The sequence below is a fragment of the Mercenaria mercenaria genome, chromosome 10 (genome assembly GCF_021730395.1).
Source record: "Mercenaria mercenaria strain notata chromosome 10, MADL_Memer_1, whole genome shotgun sequence".
NCBI classification, from domain to species: domain Eukaryota; kingdom Metazoa; phylum Mollusca; class Bivalvia; order Venerida; family Veneridae; genus Mercenaria; species Mercenaria mercenaria.
Window position 1 is genome coordinate 16417129 of NC_069370.1, and position 22124 is coordinate 16439252.

The window sequence follows — 22124 nt, forward strand, 5'->3', positions numbered from 1 at the left end:
CCTTACATTTTTACAAAATTATGCCCCTTTTTCGACTTACTAGTTTTTGATTAAAGTTTTGTATGTAAGCTCAGGTATCTCAGCACCCACGAATGGGAATGGATTGAAACTTCTCACACTTTTTCACTGTCATGATCTGACATAATGTACAGGTTACATAACTCTGTTTTGCATTTTTTACAAAATTATGCCCCTTTTCTCAGACTTAGCAGTTTTTGGTTTAGTTTTTGTATGTAAGCTGGTATTTCAATACCCGCTAAATTAAAAGGGAATGTCATGAACTGATATGCATTGTACAGGTTCCATAACCCAGTTTTGCAATTTTTCAAAATTATTCCCCTTTTTCAACTTGTATATTCATTCAACTGACAAGGCTGTTGAATAGTCAAGCGTTGCTGTCCTCTGACAGCTCTTGTTTGTGATTACCATTTTTTGCATAAGTCAGAGAATAACTCCGCCCAGCCAGGTCAAATGAAACGCACTTTACCACGACAGTGTGCAAGTTGTTAATCTATTGTCATTATTTGTTGCACATATTCCTGGAATGAAACAGCCCACTTTTATAGGTTTATAAGTTTTAGATAATAAAGATGTTGGTTGGGGCCTCCGTGGCTGAGTGGTTAAGGTACTTCCGCCATCTTGAATTTAGAGTGACCTTCATTTGAGGTGTGAAAATATAGTGAACCAAAGCTTTCAAATGCAGCTGTTCCGCAGCACAAAAACAGCTCAGTTTGCAAGACCTGAACTAAAAGTAGCTGTATAAAAAGTGATACTAAAATTTGGAAATAAACAAAGCAGATATTTTACCTGTATTTTTCCAAATTTTTGGTTAGATTTATAAATCCTTTCAAAATACTTTATTAAAAATTCATGAATGGCAAAAGTTAGTTCAAAGTTTCAATTAGTGCATAGGAGAATTGTCTTACTGAATAGAACTTAACTTATTACAAAATCTGTTTTCAAATCTGACCACTTCATGTATTAAAACGAAAATACATTTGTACATATTGCTATTTTCAACATACATAAAAGTAGTGCAATGTGCACACACTGATTTTTCTATGTATGGTGTACCAAACTGCCTAAAATTGTAAGAAAAGTCTCCGACTTAATGCGACCAAGATTTGGCAATGATCAAAAATTGGTTTAAAGGATTGTGCACGTATAAGAAAGGTTTAATTTATTACAGTAGAATTTACGACTTACACGCTGCTTATCTCAAGGAAACTTTGGAGCAAATGGAATTTTCGAAACTTCTTGCGGTAACTACCGAAATTACTTAACGTAACTTTCTCACATATACGTGATTTTATATTTATTAATTATAAAAACAATCGAAATATTTGCTTTATCACGATATATGCAAACATTTTAGACAATCTTGAAACATTGGGCCACAGTATTTCCGCATACTGGTCCGGGACAAGTTCGATGTGTAGGCCTATAGAGATTCCTTATTAGATGTTTCATGCGTCGTAAACTAACCAGTTTTGATCTATCGACTTTTTATACACTATGAGAATTTATGCAGCATGTTTTTAAAAACGCAGTGAGAATAAATCGCAGACAAAAATGTACAGCCAAATATGTTAGGAGGTAATACAATTTGTATACAATTGTAGATAACTACAAAACAAACAAAATGCAATCAGTTGAACTTTTCAGGCGAAAACCTGATGATTAAAATCAGAAAGATCTCAAAGTTACTGTTCTTTGTTAAACAATAATATTTTTTTCACACTTTCATAGATATAAACTGATAATAAATGTGTATTGAAATTCCGGCATAGAAATGGACACTGACTTTATATTACTGCGGTGTTGACAGCGGAAGCAGCGGTCCAGTACTAAGACTGTCTACGAAACCAAGGATAACGAGTACAAACATAAGGATCAGTGTTCAGTATACACCTGAAAATAATAGACTTGCTATTTGCCGAGTGCACACTTGTTTTCTATAGTCGTTAATATAAAGTAGACTTTGAAATATGCGCACACATGCATAATCTCATAAGCACTTCTTTAATGTATGAACCGCCTCGGTAGCCTAGTGGTATCTAGCGTCCGCTTCGAGAGCGGGAGGTCGTGGGTTCGATCCCCGGCCGCGTCATGCCAAAGACGTAAAAAATGGTACTAGTAGCTTCCTCGCTTGGCGCTCAGCATTAAGAGGATAGTGCTAGGACAGTCTGGTGTCAGTATAATGTGACTAGGTAGGGTATCATGTCACGTGTCTACGGCGTGATATTCCAGTGAGGCAGCACTATAAAGTTGAGCATTGTGCTCACTGCTACAAGTAGACACCGTCGTTTATATGACTGAAAAATTGTTGAAAAAGACGTTAAACCCAAACACACACACAACACACACACACACACACACTTTAATGTATGTTCTCTGAAATTAACAAATAACTGGCTCAACTGAGACACCATACTTTAAAGTAAATTCAGTTTATTCACCACGAGGTTCAAAATGCATGGGAGTCTCGTGATAGTCAAGCCTTTAATTTCACATGGTTAAAGTGTAAACAAATAGTTAAATTTGCTTCGTTTTATTCTCACGGAAAAGATCGGACGGTTTTTGATATTGGAATAATTTTAGAACATATATGCATTTAAAGTTGAAAGTTTATCGTTTTCTACAGGATGTAAAACTGAAACAAGTAAGCACTTTTACTTTTTCAGCAATGTCCCTCAGGTGAACTTTGACACTGTTTACAAAGAGAAACCAGTTTTGTGTCATCCTGAAATGCGTTGTTCGGCTGAAACTTATAGTTCCCGGAAAAGTTCTAAAATGGTTTATTTTGGGGATTTTTGTTTTATTTATGTATTCAACACAATGTGCAATATTTCCAGTTTTTGAAAATGATTGAAATTGAACTTTATTTTAGAAAAAGTTCCGATCTTTCAATAATATTTTGCCAGCGGATGCTTACAAATTTTAAGTGAAATGCCTTTCTTGTCCAAAGGTGGTGTGTAAAGCGAAAAGCTATCATTACACATTGCGTTTATTCTTTAAATGTAAAGGATCGGTAACAGATTAAGGAGATCGGGCAGTGCTAAACTATACTAAATGGATATCTCTAGCCGTGAATAAGGAGGCATATATATTTCAGTAAGGAAATCTGAGGTAAAAGAACAATCATATATTTAATTCCTTGAAATAAACATGGCGGCGAAATATTTTAGAAAAACTGTGCACGTGTTTTGCGCATTAGAATGTTTAACGACATTTTCTTGAAAAAGTAACGCTCGTATGCACTATTTTGGCATTTCTTTGATTTGAAAATAAATATTTTATAGCAATTTAGGTTACATACGATACCGAAATTTTGCACCAAAAATCTTCACTCATTTTCTTCCAAAGCACTGTGGAGATAGGGTTCAGCGTAGCTTTCATGCTCGCAAGTTTACCTACAGATATATCTTTTCAACTTTTATCATATATTTTTTGTGTCCTTGCATTTTGAAAGCTGTTTCGAGGATTCTGATTTTTCACATGAATTTCTAATTTCAATTTGCGGAAGAACCTTAAGGTCGCTGTCCGCTTGTGATGAAATTATCCACGGAGGGGCACCTGGGGTCTTCCCTGAACCATCAAAGGTGGAAAGTCGCCATATGTATATAAATATGTCCGTGTGATGTTAAACCAAACAAAAAAAAAATGTTGGATGGTGTGACAGTGTCTGAGATATCAATATTTAAGAAAGCGTGGAGTCACCTCTGAAACCAAAATTCATTGTGATGAACGGCTACTGTTGAAAATGCATTTCATTTTAAATCAATCTGACTTCCAATTCCATTAAACATATACTCGGGTTTGACCGGAATGAAATACGAGAAGTCCAAATGGAAATTCTAAGCTGACATTAAATTTAATTGAGACAAATCTTTGCTCCTGATTGAATTTACAAAAAAGCCAAATTCAGCCTTCAAGTCATATCTATTTTTAAAGGTGAATGCCAACTTTGGAGACAGTAGGGTATTTAAGTTAGTCTGCTATGGAAATTAAGATCAGCTTATATTAATGCAGAATTTCAAGCAGGTCTTTGAAAATAGACATCTTATTTGCTAGGGCAAACTTTCATGTAGAGTGTGATTTCCAGTTTTTTAGCTCACCTGAGCCAAAGGCTCATGGTAAGCTTTTGTGACCGCTCAATGTCCGTCATCCGTAGGCTGTCGTGTGGTGTGCGTTGTGCGTCTGTCAACAATTTCTAAAAAAATCTTCTTCTTGAAAACCAGTGAGCAGAATTACACCAAACTTCACAGGAATGATCCTTGGGTGGCCCCCTTTCAAAATTATTCAAAGAATTGAATTTCATGCAGAACTCTGGTTGCCATCAGGGAACCGAAAGGAAAAACTTTAAAAATCTTCTTGTCCAAAACCGCAAGGCGTAGAATCTTGATATTTGGCATGTGACATCATCTAATGGTCCTCTATGAAGATTGTTCAAATTGTGCCACTGGGTTGAAAAGAGACCCAGCCCGGGGGTCACAGGTTTTTCATAGACTTATATAGGAAAAAACTTTAAAAATCTTCTTGTCTAAAACCACAAGACCTAGGCCTTTGATATTTAGTATGTAGCATTGCCTTGTGGTCCTCTACCAAATTATTCAAATTATAACCCAGGGGTGAAAAGAGGCCAAGCCCCCGGGGGTGGGGGGGTCTCAAGTTTTACATAGACTTATATTGGAAAAAACTTTAAAAATCTTCTTGCCTTAAACTGCAAGGCCTAGGCTTTTGATATTTGGTATGTTGCATTGCCTTGTGGTCCTCTGCCAGAAATGTTCAAATTATGCCCCTGGGGTGAAAAGAGGCCCTGCCCTGGGGGTCCCAAATTTAACATAGACGTGTATAGGGAGAAAACAAATCTTCTTGTCTGAAAGTTCAAGGCCTAGGCCTTTGATATTTGATATGTATAGTTTTGCCTAGTGGATTTCTAACAAGATTGTTGAAATTATGCCCCTGGAGTGAAAAGAGGCCCAGTCCTGCAGGTCACTTGTTATATGAGTTTATATATAGGAATAAATACTTAAAAAATTATCAGATCATATTTCCTACACTGTTTTATTAGCTCACCTGTCACATAGTGACAAGGTGAGCTTTTGTGATCACGCAGCGTCCGTCATCCGTGCGTGCGTGCATCCGTAAACTTTTGCTTGTGACCACTCTAGAGGTCACATTTTTTGTGTGATCTTTATGAAAGTTGGTCAGAATGTTCATCTTGATGATATCTAGGTCAAGATCGAAACTGGGTCACGTGCCTGTAAAAACTAGGTCAGTAGGTCTAAAAATAGAAAATGCCCCTCATCGATGTGGGTTCGAAACCTCATTTGGGGCGTAGAATTCTTCATGTGAGGAAGCCATCCAGCTAGCTTACGGAAGGTCGGTGGTTCTACCCAGGTGCCCGCTCGTGATGAAATAGTGCACGGAGGGGCACCTGGGGTCTTCCTCCACCATTAAAGCTGGAAAGTCACCATATGACCTAAAATTGTGTCGGTGCGACGTTAAACCCAACAAAATAAATAAATAAATAAATAAAAATAGAAAAACCTTGTGACCTCTCTAGAGGCCATATATTTCACAAGATCTTCATGAAAATTGGTCAGAATATTCACCTTGATGATATCTAGATCAAGTTCGAAACTGGGTTACGTGCCATCAAAAACTAGGTCAGTAGGTCTAAAAATAGAAAAACCTTGTGACCTCTCAAGAGGCCATATATTTCACAAGATCTTCATGAAAATTTGTCAGAACGTTCACCTTGATGATATCTAGGTCAAGTTCGAAACTGGGTCACATGCCGTCAAAAACTAGGCCAGTAGGTCAAATAATAGAAAAACCTTGTGACCTCTCTAAAGGCCATATTCTTCATGGGATCTGTATGAAAGTTGGTCTGAATGTTCATCTTGATGATATCTAAATCAAGTTTGAAACTGGGTCACGTGCTGTCAAAAACTAGGTCAGTAGGTCTAAAAATAGAAAAACCTTGTGACCGCTCTAGAGGCCATATATTTCACAAGACCTTCATGAAAATTGGTCAGAATGTTCACCTTGATGATATCTAGATCAAGATTGAAACTGGGTTACGTGCCATCAAAAACTAGGTCAGAAGATCTAAAAATAGAAAAAACTTGTGTCCTCTCTAGAGGCCATATATTTCACAAGATCTTCATGAAAATTGGTCAGAACATTCACCTTGATGATATCTAGGCCAAGTTTGAAACTGGGTCACGTGCCTTCAAAAACTAGGTCAGTAGGTCAAATAATAGAAAACCTTGTGACCTCTCATGGGATCTGTATGAAAGTTGGTCAGAGTGTTCATATTGATGATATCTAGATCAAGTTCGAAACTGGGTCAAGTGCGGTAAAAAACTAGGTCAGTAGGTCTAAAAATAGAAAAACCTTGTGACCTCTCTAGAGGCCATATATTTCATGAAATCTTCATAAAAATTGGTCAGAATGTTCGCCTTGATGATATCAAAATCAAGTTTGAGAGTGGGTCACGTGCCGTCAAAAACTAGGTCAGTAGGTCAAATAATGAAAAAACGTTGTGACCTCTCTAGAGGCCATATTTTCCATGGGATCTGTATGAAAGTTGGTCTGAATGTTCATCTTGATGATATCTAGGTCAAGTTTGAAACTGGGTCACGTGCCATCAAAAACTAGGTCAGTAGGTCAAATAATAGAAAAACCTTGTGACCTCTCTAAAAGCCATATTTTTCAATGGATCTGTATGAAAGTTGGTCTGAATGTTAATCTTGATGATATCTAGGTCAAGTTTGAAACAGGGTCATGTGCGGTCAAAAACTAGGTCAGTAGGTCTAAAAATAGAAAAACATTGTGACCTCTCTAGAGGCCATACTTATGAATGGATCTCCATAAAAATTGGTCAGAATGTTCATCTTGATAATATCTAGGTCAAGTTCGAAAGTGGGTCACGTGCCATCAAAAAGTAGGTCAGTAGGTCAAATAATGATAAAACGTTGTGACCTCTCTAGAGGCCATATTTTTCATGGGATCTGTATGAAAGTTGGTCTGAATGTTTATCTTGATGATATCTAGGTCAAGTTTGAAACTGGGTCAACTGCGATCAAAAACTAGGTCAGTAGGTCTTGAAATAGAAAAACCTTTTGACCTCTCTAGAGGCCATACCCTTGAATGGATCTTCATGAAAATTGGTCAGAATGTTCACCTTGATGATATCTAGGTCAAGTTTGAAACTGAGTGCCTTAAAAAACTAGGTCAATAGGTCAGATAATAGAAAAACCTTGTGACCTCTCTAGAGACCATATTTTTCAATGGATCTTCATGAAAATTGGTCAGAATTTTTATCTTGATAATATCTAGGTCAAGTTCAAAACTGGGTCACATGAGCTCAAAAACTAGGTCACTATGTCAAATAATAGAAAAAACGACAACTGGATCATGTGGGAAGAGGTGAGCGATTCAGGACCATCATGGTCCTCTTGTTATAATTACCTTATGACCACAAGCAATTAGGGGTCACTTGACTGTGACCTTGACCTATTGACCTACTTTCTTGTTTTTAGCTCACCTGTCACAAAGTGACAAGGTGAGCTTTTGTGATCGCGCAGCGTCCATCGTCTGTCCGTCCGTCTGTTCGTCTGTGCGTAAACTTTTGCTTGTGACCACTCTAGAGGTCACATTTTTCATGGGGTCTTTATGAAAATTGGTCAGAATGTTCACATTGATAATATCTAGGTCAAGTTTGAAACTGGATCACGTGCGGTCAAAAACTAGGTCAGTAGGTCTAAAAATAGAAAAACCTTGTGACCTCTCTAGAGGCCATATATTTCAAAAGATCTTCATGAAAATTGGTCAGAATGTTTACCTTGATGATATCTAGGTCAACTTTGAAACTGGGTTACGTGCCATCAAAAACTAGGTCAGTAGGTCAAATAATAGAAAAACCTTGTGACCACTCTAGAGGTCACATTTTTCATAGGGTCTTTATGAAAATTGGTCAGAATGTTTACCTTGATGATATCTAGGTCAAGTTTGGAACTGGGTCACATGCGGTCAAAAACTAGGTCAGTAGGTCTAAAAATAGAAAAACCATGTGACCTCTCTAGAGGCCATATATTTCATGAGATCTTCATGAAAATTGGTCAGAATGTTCACCTTGATGGTATCTAGGTCAAGTCGAAACTGGGTCATGTGCCATCAAAAACTAGTCAGTAGGTCAAATAATAGAGAAACCTTGTGACCTCTCTAAAGGCCATATTTTTCATGGGATCTGTATGAAAGTTGGTCTGAATGTTCATCTTGATAATATCTAGGTCAAGTTCGAAACTGGGTCACATGCGGTCAAAAACTAGGTCAGTAGGTCTAAAAATAGAAAAACCTTGTGACCTCTTTAGAGGCCATACTTTTAAATGGATCTTCATAAAAATGGGTCAGAATGTTCATTATGATACTATCTAGGTCAAGTTCAAAACTGGGTCACGTGCCATCAAAAAGTAGGTCAGTAGGTCAAATAATGAAAAAACCTTATGAAAGTTGGTCTGACTGTTCATCTTGATGATATATAGGTCAAGTTTGAAACTGGGTCAACTGCGGTCAAAAACTAGGTCAGTAGGTCTAAAATTAGAAAAATCTGTTGACCTCTCTAGAGGCCTTATTTTTCAATAGATCTTCATGAAAATTGGTCTGAATGTTCACCTTAATGGTATCTAGGTCAATTTCGAAACTGGGTCACATGCGGTCAAAAGCTAGGCCAGTAGGTATAAAAATAGAAAAACCTTGTGACCTCTCTAGAGGCCATATTTTTCATGAGATCTTCATGAAAATTAGTGAGAATGTTCACCTTGATGATATCTATGTCAAGTTCAAAACAGGGTCACGTACCTTTGAAAACTAGGTCAATAGGTCAAATAATAGAAAAACCTTGTGACCTCTCTAGAGGCCATATTTTTCAATGGATCTTTATGAAAATTGGTCAGAATTTTTATCTTGATGATATCTAGATCAAATTCAAAACTGGGTCACATGAGCTCAAAAACTAGGTCACTTTGTCAAATAATAGAAAAAACGACGTCATACTCAAAACTGGCTCATGTGGGAACAGGTGAGCGATTCAGGACCATCATGGTCCTCTTGTTTAAGTTACAGCCTTGAAATTTGTATGACATGTACAGTTTTGCACACTGATCTTAAAACTGGCTTTCAGTGACCATGAATGTGACCTACTTTCTAATACTTTAGCATCGGTGTGCCATTTTAAACATGTGGCTTATATTAATCACGTGAGGGATTCAGGGTCATCATGACCCTCTTGTTTATGAATTTCAAGCCAGTTGTGAAAGTGAATAGAATAAAGATTGCAAGGAAATTGCCGAATTTTTAGCTAGAAGCCAGCTCCAGCCATAGTCCCAATCCATGACTCAAGTTTCCTCCCCACAAAACAGTGACACTATTGATCTCAGAACTTGCCCCAAAAATATATATAATCTTCTAATATTGATTTCAGTACCAATTTCAAAAATCTTTCCAGTTTGAATTTGTACATGTACCAACTTCAAAAATCTCTCCATTTAGTTTGCATTTGTTTAAATTTATAAAGCTTCTTCTTCTTCTAGCTTGCTATCCAGATTCAACCCTGAAGGTAGAAAACCCAGGAGCATTCACATCTGTGTTTGCTAACAACAGTCAAACTATATGTAATACAACATGGACACCTGACAAGACAGTTGTATATATCGATGGCTGCAGAATGGTAATATTTTACTTATAAATCTGGTTTGCTATATTTCACCCTGGCCATAGCTTTCACAGAAGCGGTGGTTCCAGTGCTGCAGCTGTGGATAAGTATGACATGTTTATTAATTGGCAGTCAATGGTCCTCCACCATTGAAGCTAAAACTTGCTACCGATATATAATTTCTTCGCATATCTGAACCCCAAACAATGATTTTATTATCCCGCGAAGAAGTCGGAGGGATATAGTTTCGGCGTTGTCCATCTGTACGAGGTTAACCAAATGGGACTGTTTCGTCTAGCATCAATACCCCTTACTAGAATGACTTGATACTAACGCAGATGTAACCTGTGACCATTCTTCATCTTCAGACATCACCTGATCTCAGTTTGACCTTGACCTTGACCTCAGTTCGGTGTATGTGCGTGCATGCGTCAGTGCATGTGTGCGTGCGTGCGTCTGTCCATCGGGATTTGTTTGTCTGGACTATAACTTTGACATGCATGGAGCAATCTCATTTATATTTGGCATAAATGTTAACCTCAGTGAGGTGGAGTGTCATGCGCAAACCACAGGTTCCTATCTCAAAGGTCACGGTCACACTTGGAGGTCAAAGGTTAAATTCAGAAATCACTTTGTCCGGAGCATTTCTTCTTCATGCATGGAGGAATTTGATGTAACATGGCACAGATGTTCACAACCATGTGACAGAATGTCATGCGCAAGAACCAAGACCCTAGGTCTAAGGTCAAGGTCACACTTAGAGGTCAAAGGTCAGATGACTTTGTCCGGAGCATTTCTTTTTTATGCATGGAGGGATTTTGATGTAACTTGGCACAACTGTTCACCATCATGAGACAGAGTTTAATGTGCAAGAACCTAGAATTACTTCCCTTTGTTGTTACTGTAAATATCTTATATTTTAACTTTTTTATTACTGGTCTTGGGAAAAATGAAGATCACTTTTCTGTAGTACAATATGCATGTTACATCCAATTTTGAGGCGTAGTTTGACCTATCTCTACTGGTAAGGATTTGGTCAGAATGATTGCCTTGATGAAATCTAGGTCAAGTTCGAATATGGGTCATCTGGGTCAAAAAGTAGGTCACTAGGTCAAATCAAAGAAAAACCTTGTGTATGTGATAGAGGCTAAATTTTTTCAACTGATCTTCATGAAATTTTGTCAGAATGGTTGCCTTGATGAAATCTAGGTCAAGTTTGAATATGGGTAGTCTGGGGTCAAAAACTAGGTCACTAGATCAAATCAAAGAAAAACCTTGTGTATGCGATAGAGGCTGTATTTTTCAATTGATCTTCATGAAATTTGGTCAGAATGATAGCCTTGATGAAATCTAGGTCAAGTTCAAATATAGGTCATCTGGGATCAAAAACTAGGTCACTAGGTCAAATCAACGATAATATTTATTTGTACTCAAGAATTTTGCTCCAATTTTAATGATAATTGGTCAGAATATTTTTTTCCATGAAATCACTAGGTCAAACCATGTTTACACTGTTATGGTGTGTTATGGTGTGTTTCTCAGGTGAGCGACCTAGGGCCATCTTGGCCCTCTTGTTGTATTAAACGACCAGTCAAAATCCCTCCCAAACGCTTTCAGTATATAAATTCATTCCATTAAACAACTTTTTAGCTCGACTATTCGAAGAATAGGGGAGCTATCCTACTAGCCCCGGCGTCGGCGTTAGCATTAGCGTTAGCATGAGCGTGAGCGTCACACAAATGTTAAAGTTTGCCTACCACCCCAAATATTTTCAAAGTCCATTGAGATATTGCTTTGGTATTTTGCATACTTGTTTACCATCATGACCCCAGTCTGTAAAAAGGAGGAGGCAACTCTATCAAGCATTTTGACTGAATTATGGCCCTTTTCGACTTAGAATATGCTTATTGTAATGTTATAGTTTTACTCATAGCTTATATTATACTATCAAGCACTGAGAATAGTCGAGTGCGCTGTCCGCTGACAGCTCTTTTTATTAAACGACTAGCGACCACAGTAATATAGTCCCGACAGGTAATATATTCCACAAAAGTATCTATTAAGCGACCGGGTACCAAAATTCTACCGGGCATTTCTTCATCTGTTTAATTAGCGAGTACGTTTTGCATGTGACTGAATGCAATTAACATTTGTATCAGTCAAACTGACAAATAATCTAGCCATAATTTTCACGGTTTGTGAAGTTGGAAAAGTGTTCACGATGTTTAGGTAGTTCTGCACGTTTGAAAAACCGGAATTGATGGCGTAACGTCATTTATCTGGAAAACATAGAATAACGCCTGGATTTGGCGTAGGGAAATGAAATCGAAACCTGTGAGTAAATTTATAACAATGGCACTGTTGCTATATCTCTAAAGTCAAAATATGATATTAAAACATATGGCACGTTAAAAAATCAATGTCTTAAAATTAGCATGAAATGTCTTGTTCACTTTTAATCATGATCACATATCTCAAAAGTAAGCACACGGACCTATATATTTTATTTCACCAAATTATGGGCAATATGTTTATTAACAACCCTGAGAAGCTTCATCAAAATCTACATTGTAGAAAAAATTATATTTCTGAAAATGTTAAGAAAGTTATGATTTTCCCGTAGACTCCTGTTATGAAATATTGCATGAGGTCCAAACTTTTCAAATCAGTCTGGCAAAAAATCAAGCACAGGACCCTATTTGTTTTGTTTGCTGAATTTTCTAGGTATATTATGAAGTTTTGAAAAATCAGAGTTTAATCAAATTCTACATTGTAGAAAAAATTTCGATCCAAACATGCAGAACAACCTTAAAACAGATTTTGAAACCATATAATAAAATTATGTATGTTCATAATACATACAGTTAAATTAATAGTTAAAAATAACTTTTGTTTACATCTGACTGAAATTCATTAAGAGACCATTCCATTAAGAGACCACTTCTTAGCAGTCCCTTGGGTGGTCTCTTAATACAATGTTGACTGTATATTTTTCCATTCTTTTTTTTTTTAAAAACAATTGTTCAAACCTTCAACATGTGAAGTTGTAACCACACCCAGCTCGCCCCCAGCAATGTTCAAGATATCTTACTTGATTGTGTTCTCTTATGGACATTTTGTTAGCTCACCTAAGCACAAAGTGCTCAAGGTGAGCTTTTGTGATCGCCCTTGGTCCATTGTCCGGCGTCGTCCATCGTCCGTCCGTCGTCCGTTGTCAACAGTTTGACTATTAATGAAACTTGGTCAGAATGTTATCCTTAATAAAATCTTGGATGAGTTTGATATTGGATTATTTGGGGTCAAAAACTAGGTCACCAGGTCAAATCAAAGGAAAAGCTTGTTAACACTCTAGAGGTCACAATTTTAGCAGAATCTTAATGAAACTTGGCCAGAATGTTGCCCTTAATAAAATCTTTGACAAATGTGATATTGGGTTATCTGGGATCAAAAACTAGGTCACCAGGTCAAATCAAAGGAAAAGCTTGTTAACACTCTAGAGAATACAACTTTGGTTCAATCTTAATGAAATTTAGTCAGAATGTTAACCTTAATAAAATCTTGGACTAGTTTGATATTGGGTTATCTGGGATCAAAAACTAGGTCACCAGGTCAGATCAAAGGAAAAGCTTGTTAACACTCTAGAGAATACAATTTTGGTTCAATCTTAATGAAATTTGGTCAGAATGTTACCCTTAATAAAATCTTGAACGAGTTTGATATTGGGTCATCTGGGGTCAAAAACTAGGTCACCAGGTCAAATCAAAGGAAAAGGTTGTTAACACTGTAGAGGCCACATTTATGACTATATCTTCATGAAACTTGGTCAGAATGTTAATCATGATGATTTCAAAGTCCAGTTTAAATCAGGGTCATGTAGGGTCAAAAACTAGGTCACCAGGTCAAATCAAAGGAAAAGCGTGTTAACACTTTAGAGGCCACATTTATGACCATATCTTAATAAAACTTGGTCAGAATGTTAATCTTGATGATTTATAGGTCAAGTTTAAATCTGGGTCAGGTGGAGTCAAAAACTAGGTCACCAGGTCAAATTAAAGGAAAAGCTTGTTAACACTCTAGAGGCCACATTTATGACTGCATCTTCATGAAACTTAGTCAGAATGTTAATCTTGATGATCTTTAGGTCAGGTTTGAATCTGGGTCATGTGGGGCCAAAAACTAGGCCACCGGGTCAAATCAAAGATAAAGTTAACACTTTAGAGGCCACAATTATGACCATATATCTTAATGAAACTATCTTGATGATCTTTAGATCAATAGATCAGGTGAGCGATACAGGGCCTTCATGGCCCTCTTGTTTTTTTTTCAAGTTAAAATGTACATGTTAAACAGCAACACTTGGTGCCAAACTACTCAAAGACAATATTTCGTTCCAGTTACTCTTCAAGCTCACATTTCAACTTTGAACATAAAATGAATGGGATTTTTACTTGTTCATTGGGATTATATAATTACGGTAGTCCCCCACGAATATTAACCTTTAGCTTGCTGGCGGCAAGTGATTCTGCCTTTGCGACCAGTGTAGACCAAGATCAGCCTGCACATCCGTGCGGTCTGATCATTGTCTGCACTGTTCGCTATTCAGTCAGTAATTTTTCAGTGAACACCCCTTCGAATAATAAATGGTTTTGCCCAAAATGAATGATGGGCCGGTCCATGTTAGATATTTAGCAGGCTAAAGGTTAATGATTTCAAGGTACATTATTTCTTATATACAGCAAGAAGAAGATTTTTTATATGAGCCGTGCCATGGGAAAACCAACATAGTGGGTGTGCGACCAGCATGGATCCAGACCAGCCTGCGCATCCGCGCAGTCTGGTCAGGATCCATGCTGTTCGCTAATAGTTTCTCCAATTCCAATAGCCTTTAAAAGCGAACAGCATGGAGCCTGACCAGACTGCACGGATGCGCAGGCTGGTCTGGATCCATGCTGGTCGCATACCCACTATGTTGGTTTTCTCATGGCACGGCTCATAGACAAACTGAACAGGTTTTTTTTTGTTCTTTTTGCAGGATGACAGTATATTTGTATGCTTCAGTTACAACAACCCAAATTTAAATAAAGTGATTGGGGGCACTACCATGGAGGTCTACTCTATTAACTGCGCTGAAATCCCTGCTAGTGGAGTGTTTAAAACAATTAGTGATGGTTTTCATGTGCAGTAAGTAACAACACTGTATACTAGTTGTATTATACTAAGCTATGTCACGGCACAGCAGAGAGCCCATGTTACTTATGAAACATACGTTACAGAATGTACCGTTTTGAAAATGAATTTGATTTTAGCTCAGCTGTTTTATATGTAAGTGGGTATCTTAGTAAGGCCTAAAAAAATCTTTGTTTCTGGTAACATGCGTAGGTAAGTCAGATTTTTCTTTTTTTTTTATTAAGTGAGACTTTTCAGAAATTATTTTTGTGTCAAAAAATGAATACAAATAAGGGGGTTATGCCTTCAGAGCATCAGTAAGTTGATTTCTAACATTACTGACCATGTTTAAAGCATAAAAAGAGCAGTTTTACAACTTTTTGTTGAAAAGTTGAAAAAAATGTTCTCCAAGGCCATAAAAACATTTAGGGTCAGGCCAAAAATTTAGGGTAGGCCGGGATACCGGAAACAAAATTTTTTACGCCTAACCACCAAAGGGAATTGCTTGAAACTTTACAAGCTTGTTCACCGTGATGATCTGATATACAGTATACAGGTGTCATTACTACGTCTTGCTTATAAACAAAGTTACGCCCCCTTTTTCGACTGTTGGTATTCATTCTTCTATGCCTGTTTTAAAAAAAAAGCAGACATACTATTTTGTGATGGCGTGTGCATCTGTCAGTCTTTCTGTTCATCCTTCATATTTGTAACTGGAGCATAACTCAGTAATCATTCAAGGTATTGACTTTAACCCTTAGCCTGCTGGCGGCAGATGGTTCTGCCTTTGCGACCAGTGCAGACCAAGATCAGCCTGCACATCCAAGCAGTCTGATCATGGTCTGCACTGTTCGCTATTCAGTCAGTAAATTTTCAGTAAAAACCCCTTTGAGTAATAAGTGGTACTGTCCAAATTGAAAGATGGACTAGTCCATTATAGAAATATAGCAGGTTAAGGGTTAAACTTTTGGTAGATGGCAATGAGAGGATGTGCATGAATGTGTCTGGAGCATAATTTGATAACTGTTCAAGGTATTGACTTTAAGCTTGGCATGCAGGTAGGTAGCAGTGATACAATGTGCAGAGCACATGAACCAGGTCAGCTGGTCAATGATCAAGGTCGCAAATGGAGCTAAAACAGGACAAATTTGCCCTTCATATTTCATGTCCTTAGCATAACTTAATGACCATGCAAGGTATTGACTTCAATCTTGCCATATAGGTAGGTGGCAGTTAGATGATGTGCAGAATGCATGAGCAAGGTCTGTAGTTCAAAGGCCAAGATCACAGCAAGGTTAAATATGTCTGTTGTATTTTGTGTGCAAAGCATAACTTGATAACTATTCAAGGTATTGACTTCAAACTTGGCATGTAGGTAGGTAGTGATGAGATGATAGTGCTTAAATTTGGTCAGAGGTCAAGGTCACAAATCCAGTTCAATATTTTTGTATCGGGATACTAGAGAAAGGCTTTTCATACAATGTGTGTCAGTCTATTAGCTTGACTATACGAGAGCTGTCCTACTCAACCCGGAGTCAGCGTCCTTCCACGACCGCACTTTCGTTATGGTTTTGATGCACTTTCTCTTTATCTCTGTAATTACTTGATGGATTTGTTTCAAACTTAAAATAGTTCTTTCTCATCATCACCCACATCAAAACCAACAAGGGCCATAACTCTTGTACCAATATTTGATGAATTATCCCCCCTTTTGACTTATAATTTCAGGTTAAAATTTTGGTGCACTTTCACTCTATCTCAGTTATTACTAAATGAATTTGATTCAAACTTAAAGTAGTTGTTCCAGATCATCACCCACATCATATGACACAAGGTCAATAACTCTGGAACCAATTGTCCATGAATTATGCCCTCTTTTTACTTAGAATTTCAGGTTAAAGTTTTGGTGCACTTTCACTCTATCTCTTTTATTACTAAATTGTTTTTATTCAAACTTAAAACAGTTGTTCCAAATCATCACTCAATATGTCACAAAGGCCATAACTCTTGCATCAATATTTGATTAATTATCCCCCTTTTTGCTAAGAATTTCACGCTTAAGTTTTGGTGTAGTTTCACTCTATCTTAGTTATTGTACCCCCCCGACAACAAAGTTGTAAGGGGGGGTATACTGGTTTCAGGTTGTCTGTCTGTCTGTCCGTCTGGTCGTCTGTCCGTAGACGCAATCTTGTGCGCACCATCTCTCCTTATCCCCTTGACAGAATTTAATGAAACTTCACACAAGTGATCAGTACCAACAGTAGTTGTGCATGGGGCATGTTAGGTTCTTTTAGAAAAAAAAATTGCAGAGTTATGGGACTTTGTTTTTTGTAACTATACTATATACATAGACACAATCTTGTGCGCACCATCTCTCCTCATTCCCTGGACACAATTTAATGAAACTTCACACAAGTGATCAGTACCAACAGTAGTTGTGCATGGGGCATGTTAGGTTCTTTTAGAAAAAAAAATTGCAGAGTTATGGGACTTTGTTTTTTGTTACTATACTATATACATAGACACAATCTTGTGCGCACCATCTCTCCTCATCCCCTTGACACAATTTAATGAAACTTCACACAAGTGATCAGTACCAACAGTAGTTGTGCATGGGGCATGTTAGGTTCTTTTAGAAATTTTTTTTGCAGAGTTATGGGACTTTGTTTTTTGTTACTATACTATATACATAGACACAATCTTGTGCGCACCATCTCTCCTCATCCCCTTGACACAATTTAATGAAACTTCACACAAGTGATCAGTACCAACAGTAGTTGTGCATGGGGCATGTTAGGTTCTTTTAGAAATTTTTTTTGCAGAGTTATGGGACTTTGTTTTTTTGTTACTATACTATATACATAGACACAATCTTGTGCGCACCATCTCTCCTCATCCCCTTGACACAATTTAATGAAACTTCACACAACTGATCAGTAACAACAGTAGTTGTGCATGGGGCATGTTATGTTCTTTCAGCGACAAAAATTGCAGAGTTATGGGACTTTGTTCCTTGTTAACATACTATGTACATACAGTCTGCATATGCAATCTTGTGCGTGCCTAATCTACCAAACCCTTGCACACAATTTAATGAAACTTCACACAAGTGATCAGTACCAACCCTAGTTGTGCATGGTGCATGTTACATTCTTTTAGATAAATATTCTGCATAGTTATGGGACTTTGTTTTTTGTTACTATACTGTATACATACAGTCTATATACATACAGTCCACATAATTATGCAGTCTTGTGTGTGTCATATTGCAATGTACCGTGTCAGTGCATGCGGGGGGTACATTCATCACCTTTAGTGATAGCTCTAGTTACTAATGGATTTGATTCAAACCTAAAATAGTTGTTCCACCTTATCACCCACATCATATGACACAACCTCCATAACTCTGGCACCAATTTTTCGTGAATAATGCCCCCTTTTACTTAGAATTTAAGGTTAATTTCGATGCATTTTCTCTGTTATTAGAGAAAGGATTTGATTAAATTCGGCATCATCATTTATATCATATAACACAAGGACCATAACTCTAGCACCAGTATTTCATTAATTATCTCCCCGTGTCAGCTCATCTAAGCAATGCTCGGGTGAGTTTTTCTGATCACTCGATGTCCGTCGTCTGTCTGTCTGTCAACATTTAGATTGTGTATGCGATAGAGGCTGTATTTTTCAACTGATCTTCATGAAATTTGGTCAGAATGATTACCTTGATGAAATCTAGGCCGAGTTTGAAAATGGGTCATCTGGGTTCAAAAACTAGGTCACTAGGTCAAATCAAAGAAAAAACTTGTGTATGCCATAGAGGCTGTATTTTTATGCCCCCAGCATCTACTGATGTGGGAGGCATATAGTGATTGTCCTGTCCGTTCGTTCGTTCGTTCGTCCGTCCGTACGAGGTTAACCAAATGGGACCGTTTCGTCTAGCATCAATACCCCTTACTAGAATGACTTGATACTAATGCAGATGTAACCTGTGACCATTCCTCATTTTCAGACATCACCTGACCTCAGTTTGACCTTGACCTTGACCTCATTTTGGACTAAGGTTGCTTTATATGGGCCATCTCTTGGTTAACCAAATGGGACCGTTTCGTCTAGCATCAATACCGCTTACAAGAATGAATTGATACTAATACAGATGTAACCTGTGACCATTCCTCATCTTCAAACATCACCTGACCTCAGTTTGACCTTGACCTCGTTTTGGACTTAGGTTGCTTTCTATCGACAAGGATGCCACTGGGGGTATCAAGCATTTATTGAATGCAGCTACTTGTTCAACTTATCTTCATGAATTTTGGTCAGAATGATAACCTTGATGAAATCTAGGCCGAGTTTGAAAATGGGTCATCTGGGGTCAAAAACTAGGTCAATAGGTCAAAACAAAGAGAAACCTTATTTATGCGATAGAGGCTGTATTTTTCAATTAATCTTCATGAATTTTGGTCAGAATGATAACCTTGATGAAATGTAGGCCGAGTTTGACAAAGGGTCATCTGGAATCAAAAACTAGGTCACTAGGTCATATCAAAGAGAAACCTTGTGTATGCAATAGAGGCTATAATATTCAATTAATCTTCATGAAGTTTGATCAGAATGATTTCCTAGATGCAATCTAGGTCAAGTTTGAATATGGGTCATCTGGGGTCAAAAAGTAGGTCACTAGGTCAAATGAAAGGAAAAGCTTGTATATGCGATAGAGGCTGTATTTTTCAATTGATCTTCCTGAAATTAAATCAAAATGATAACCTTAATAATATCTAGGCTGAGTTTGAAAATTGGTCATCTGGGGTCAAAAAATAGGTCACTAGGTCAAATCAAAGAAAAACCTTGTGTATGCGATAGATGCTGTATTTTTCAATTGATCTTCATGAAATTACGTCAGGATGATTGCCTTCATAAAATCTATGTTGAGTTTGATTATGGGTCATCTTGGGTCAAAAAGCAGGTCACTAGGTCAAATTAAAGAAAACACTTATGTATGCAATAGAGGCTGTATTTTTCAATTAATCTTCATGAAATTTTGTCAGAATGATAGCCTTGATAAAGTCTAGGCAAAGTTTGAAAATGGGTCATCTGGGTTCAAAAACTAGGTCAAATCAAAGAAAAACCTTGTGTATGCAATAGAGGCTGTATTTTTCAATTTACCTTGATGAAATCTAGGTCGAATTTGAATTAGGGTCATCTGGGTTTGAAAACTAGGTCACTAGGTCATATCGAAGAAAAACCTTGTATATGCAATAGGGGTTGCATTTTACACTGGATTTTCATAAAATTTGGTCAGAATGGTTGTCTTGATGAATTCTAGGTCAAGTTTGAATATAGATAGTCTGGGGTCAAAAACTAGGTCACTAGGTCAAATCAAAGAAAAACCTTATGTATACGATAGAGGCTGTATTTTTCAATTGATCTTCATGAAATTTGGTCAGAATGATAGCCTTGATGAAATCTAGGTCAACTTTGAATATGGGTCATCTGGGGTTAAAAACTAGGTCACTAGGTCAAATCAAAGAAAATACTTATTTATACTCAAGATTTTTTGCTTCAATTTTAATGATAGTTGGTCAGAATATTTTTAGCTCGACTATTCATAGAATAGTAGAGCTATTGGACTCGCCCATGCGTCGGCGTCCGCCTCCGCATCCGCGTCCGCGTCCCGATTTGGTTAAGTTTTTGTATGTAAGCTGGTATCTCAGCAACCACTTGTGGGAATGGATTGAAACTTCACACACTTATTCACTGTGATAAACTGACTTACATTGCACAGGTTCCATAACTCTATTTTGCTTTTTTACAAAATTATGCCCCTTTTTTGACTTAGAAATTTTTGGTTAAGGTTTTATATGTAAGCTGGTATCTCAGTAACCACTTGTGGGAATGGATTGAAACTTCACACACTTATTCACTGTGATAAACTGTCTTACATTGCACAGGTTCCATAACTCTATTTTGCTTTTTTACAAAATTATGCCCCTTTTTGGACTTAGAATTTTCTGGTTAAGGTTTTGTATGTAAGCTGGTATCTCAGTACTCACTAATTGGAATGGATTGAAACTTCACACACTTGTTCACTTTCATGATCTGACATACACAAAGCAGGTTCCATAACTCTATTTTGCTTTTTTACAAAATTATGCCCCTTTTTCGACTTAGAATTTTTTGGTTAAGGTTTTGTATGTAAGCTGGTATCTCAGTATCCACTAACGGGAAAGGATTGAAACTTCACACACTTGTTCACTGTCATGATATGACATGCAGTGCAAAGAGTCAATAACTCATCTTTGCAATTTACAAAAGTATGCCCCTTTTTAAACTTAGGAGTTTTGGGTTAAATTCTTATATGTAGGCTGGTATCTCAGTACCCACTAATGGGAATGGATTGAAACTTCACACACTTGTCCACTGTCATGAGCTGATAAGCACTATGCAGGTTCCATAACCCTATTTTACTTTTTTACTAAATTATGCCCCTTTTTCGACTTTCTTATTCATTCAAGCGACAAGGCTGTTAAATAGTCGAGCGTTGCTGTCCTCCAACAGCTCTTGTTTTCTATGAAATCACTAGGTCAACATGTTTACACTGTTATGGTGTGTTTCTCAGGTGAGTGACCTAGGGCCATCTTGGCCCTCTTGTTACTTAGAATTTCAGGTTAAAGTTTTGGTGCACTTTCACTCTATCTCGGATATTACTAAATGGATTTGATTCAAACTAAAGTAGTTGTTACACCTTATCACTCCCATCATATGACACAAGGTGCATCACTCTTGCATGAATATTTCATGAATTATGCCCCCATTTTGCTTAGACTTATACTTATTTAATGTTTTGATAACTTTATCTTTATCTCTCTTATTACTTAATTCTTTTGACACAAACATAAGCTATTGTCCAATACCTTCATCCACATTGGAGTCATTAAACACTCCAGTGACTGCTCCAGCTTCCTCAGATGTGCCCATTTTCACTATCCAGCATCGAAATAGTCGAGCGCGCTGTCTCCTGTGAAGCTCTTGTTTATCTACCCCGCCCGCCCCAAACTCACACCCCATCCCACCAAAAGCATTTTGTTTTCTTTTGTTTGTGCAATTTTTAGTGATTTATCTTTCTTGATAGCATTTGTTTTAGTATCCTCACTTACTCAGCCATATACCCTACCACTCTTGCCCTCATATAGCCTCATCCCATGCCCACCCAACGTTACCTCAAAATACTTTT

The 22124-nt window shown here is 37.4% G+C and overlaps 1 protein-coding gene across 1 annotated transcript in view; it reads left to right on the top strand.

Annotated features, from left to right (window-relative positions):
- Positions 1-22124, top strand: part of LOC123560484 (uncharacterized) — a 70374-nt gene that overhangs the window by 10277 nt on the left and 37973 nt on the right. Inside the window, exons 2-3 of the mRNA XM_053516782.1 lie at positions 9603-9739; positions 14757-14905. Coding sequence (XP_053372757.1) covers positions 9603-9739; positions 14757-14905 — 286 coding nt within the window. The remainder of the gene's footprint in view (positions 1-9602; positions 9740-14756; positions 14906-22124) is intronic.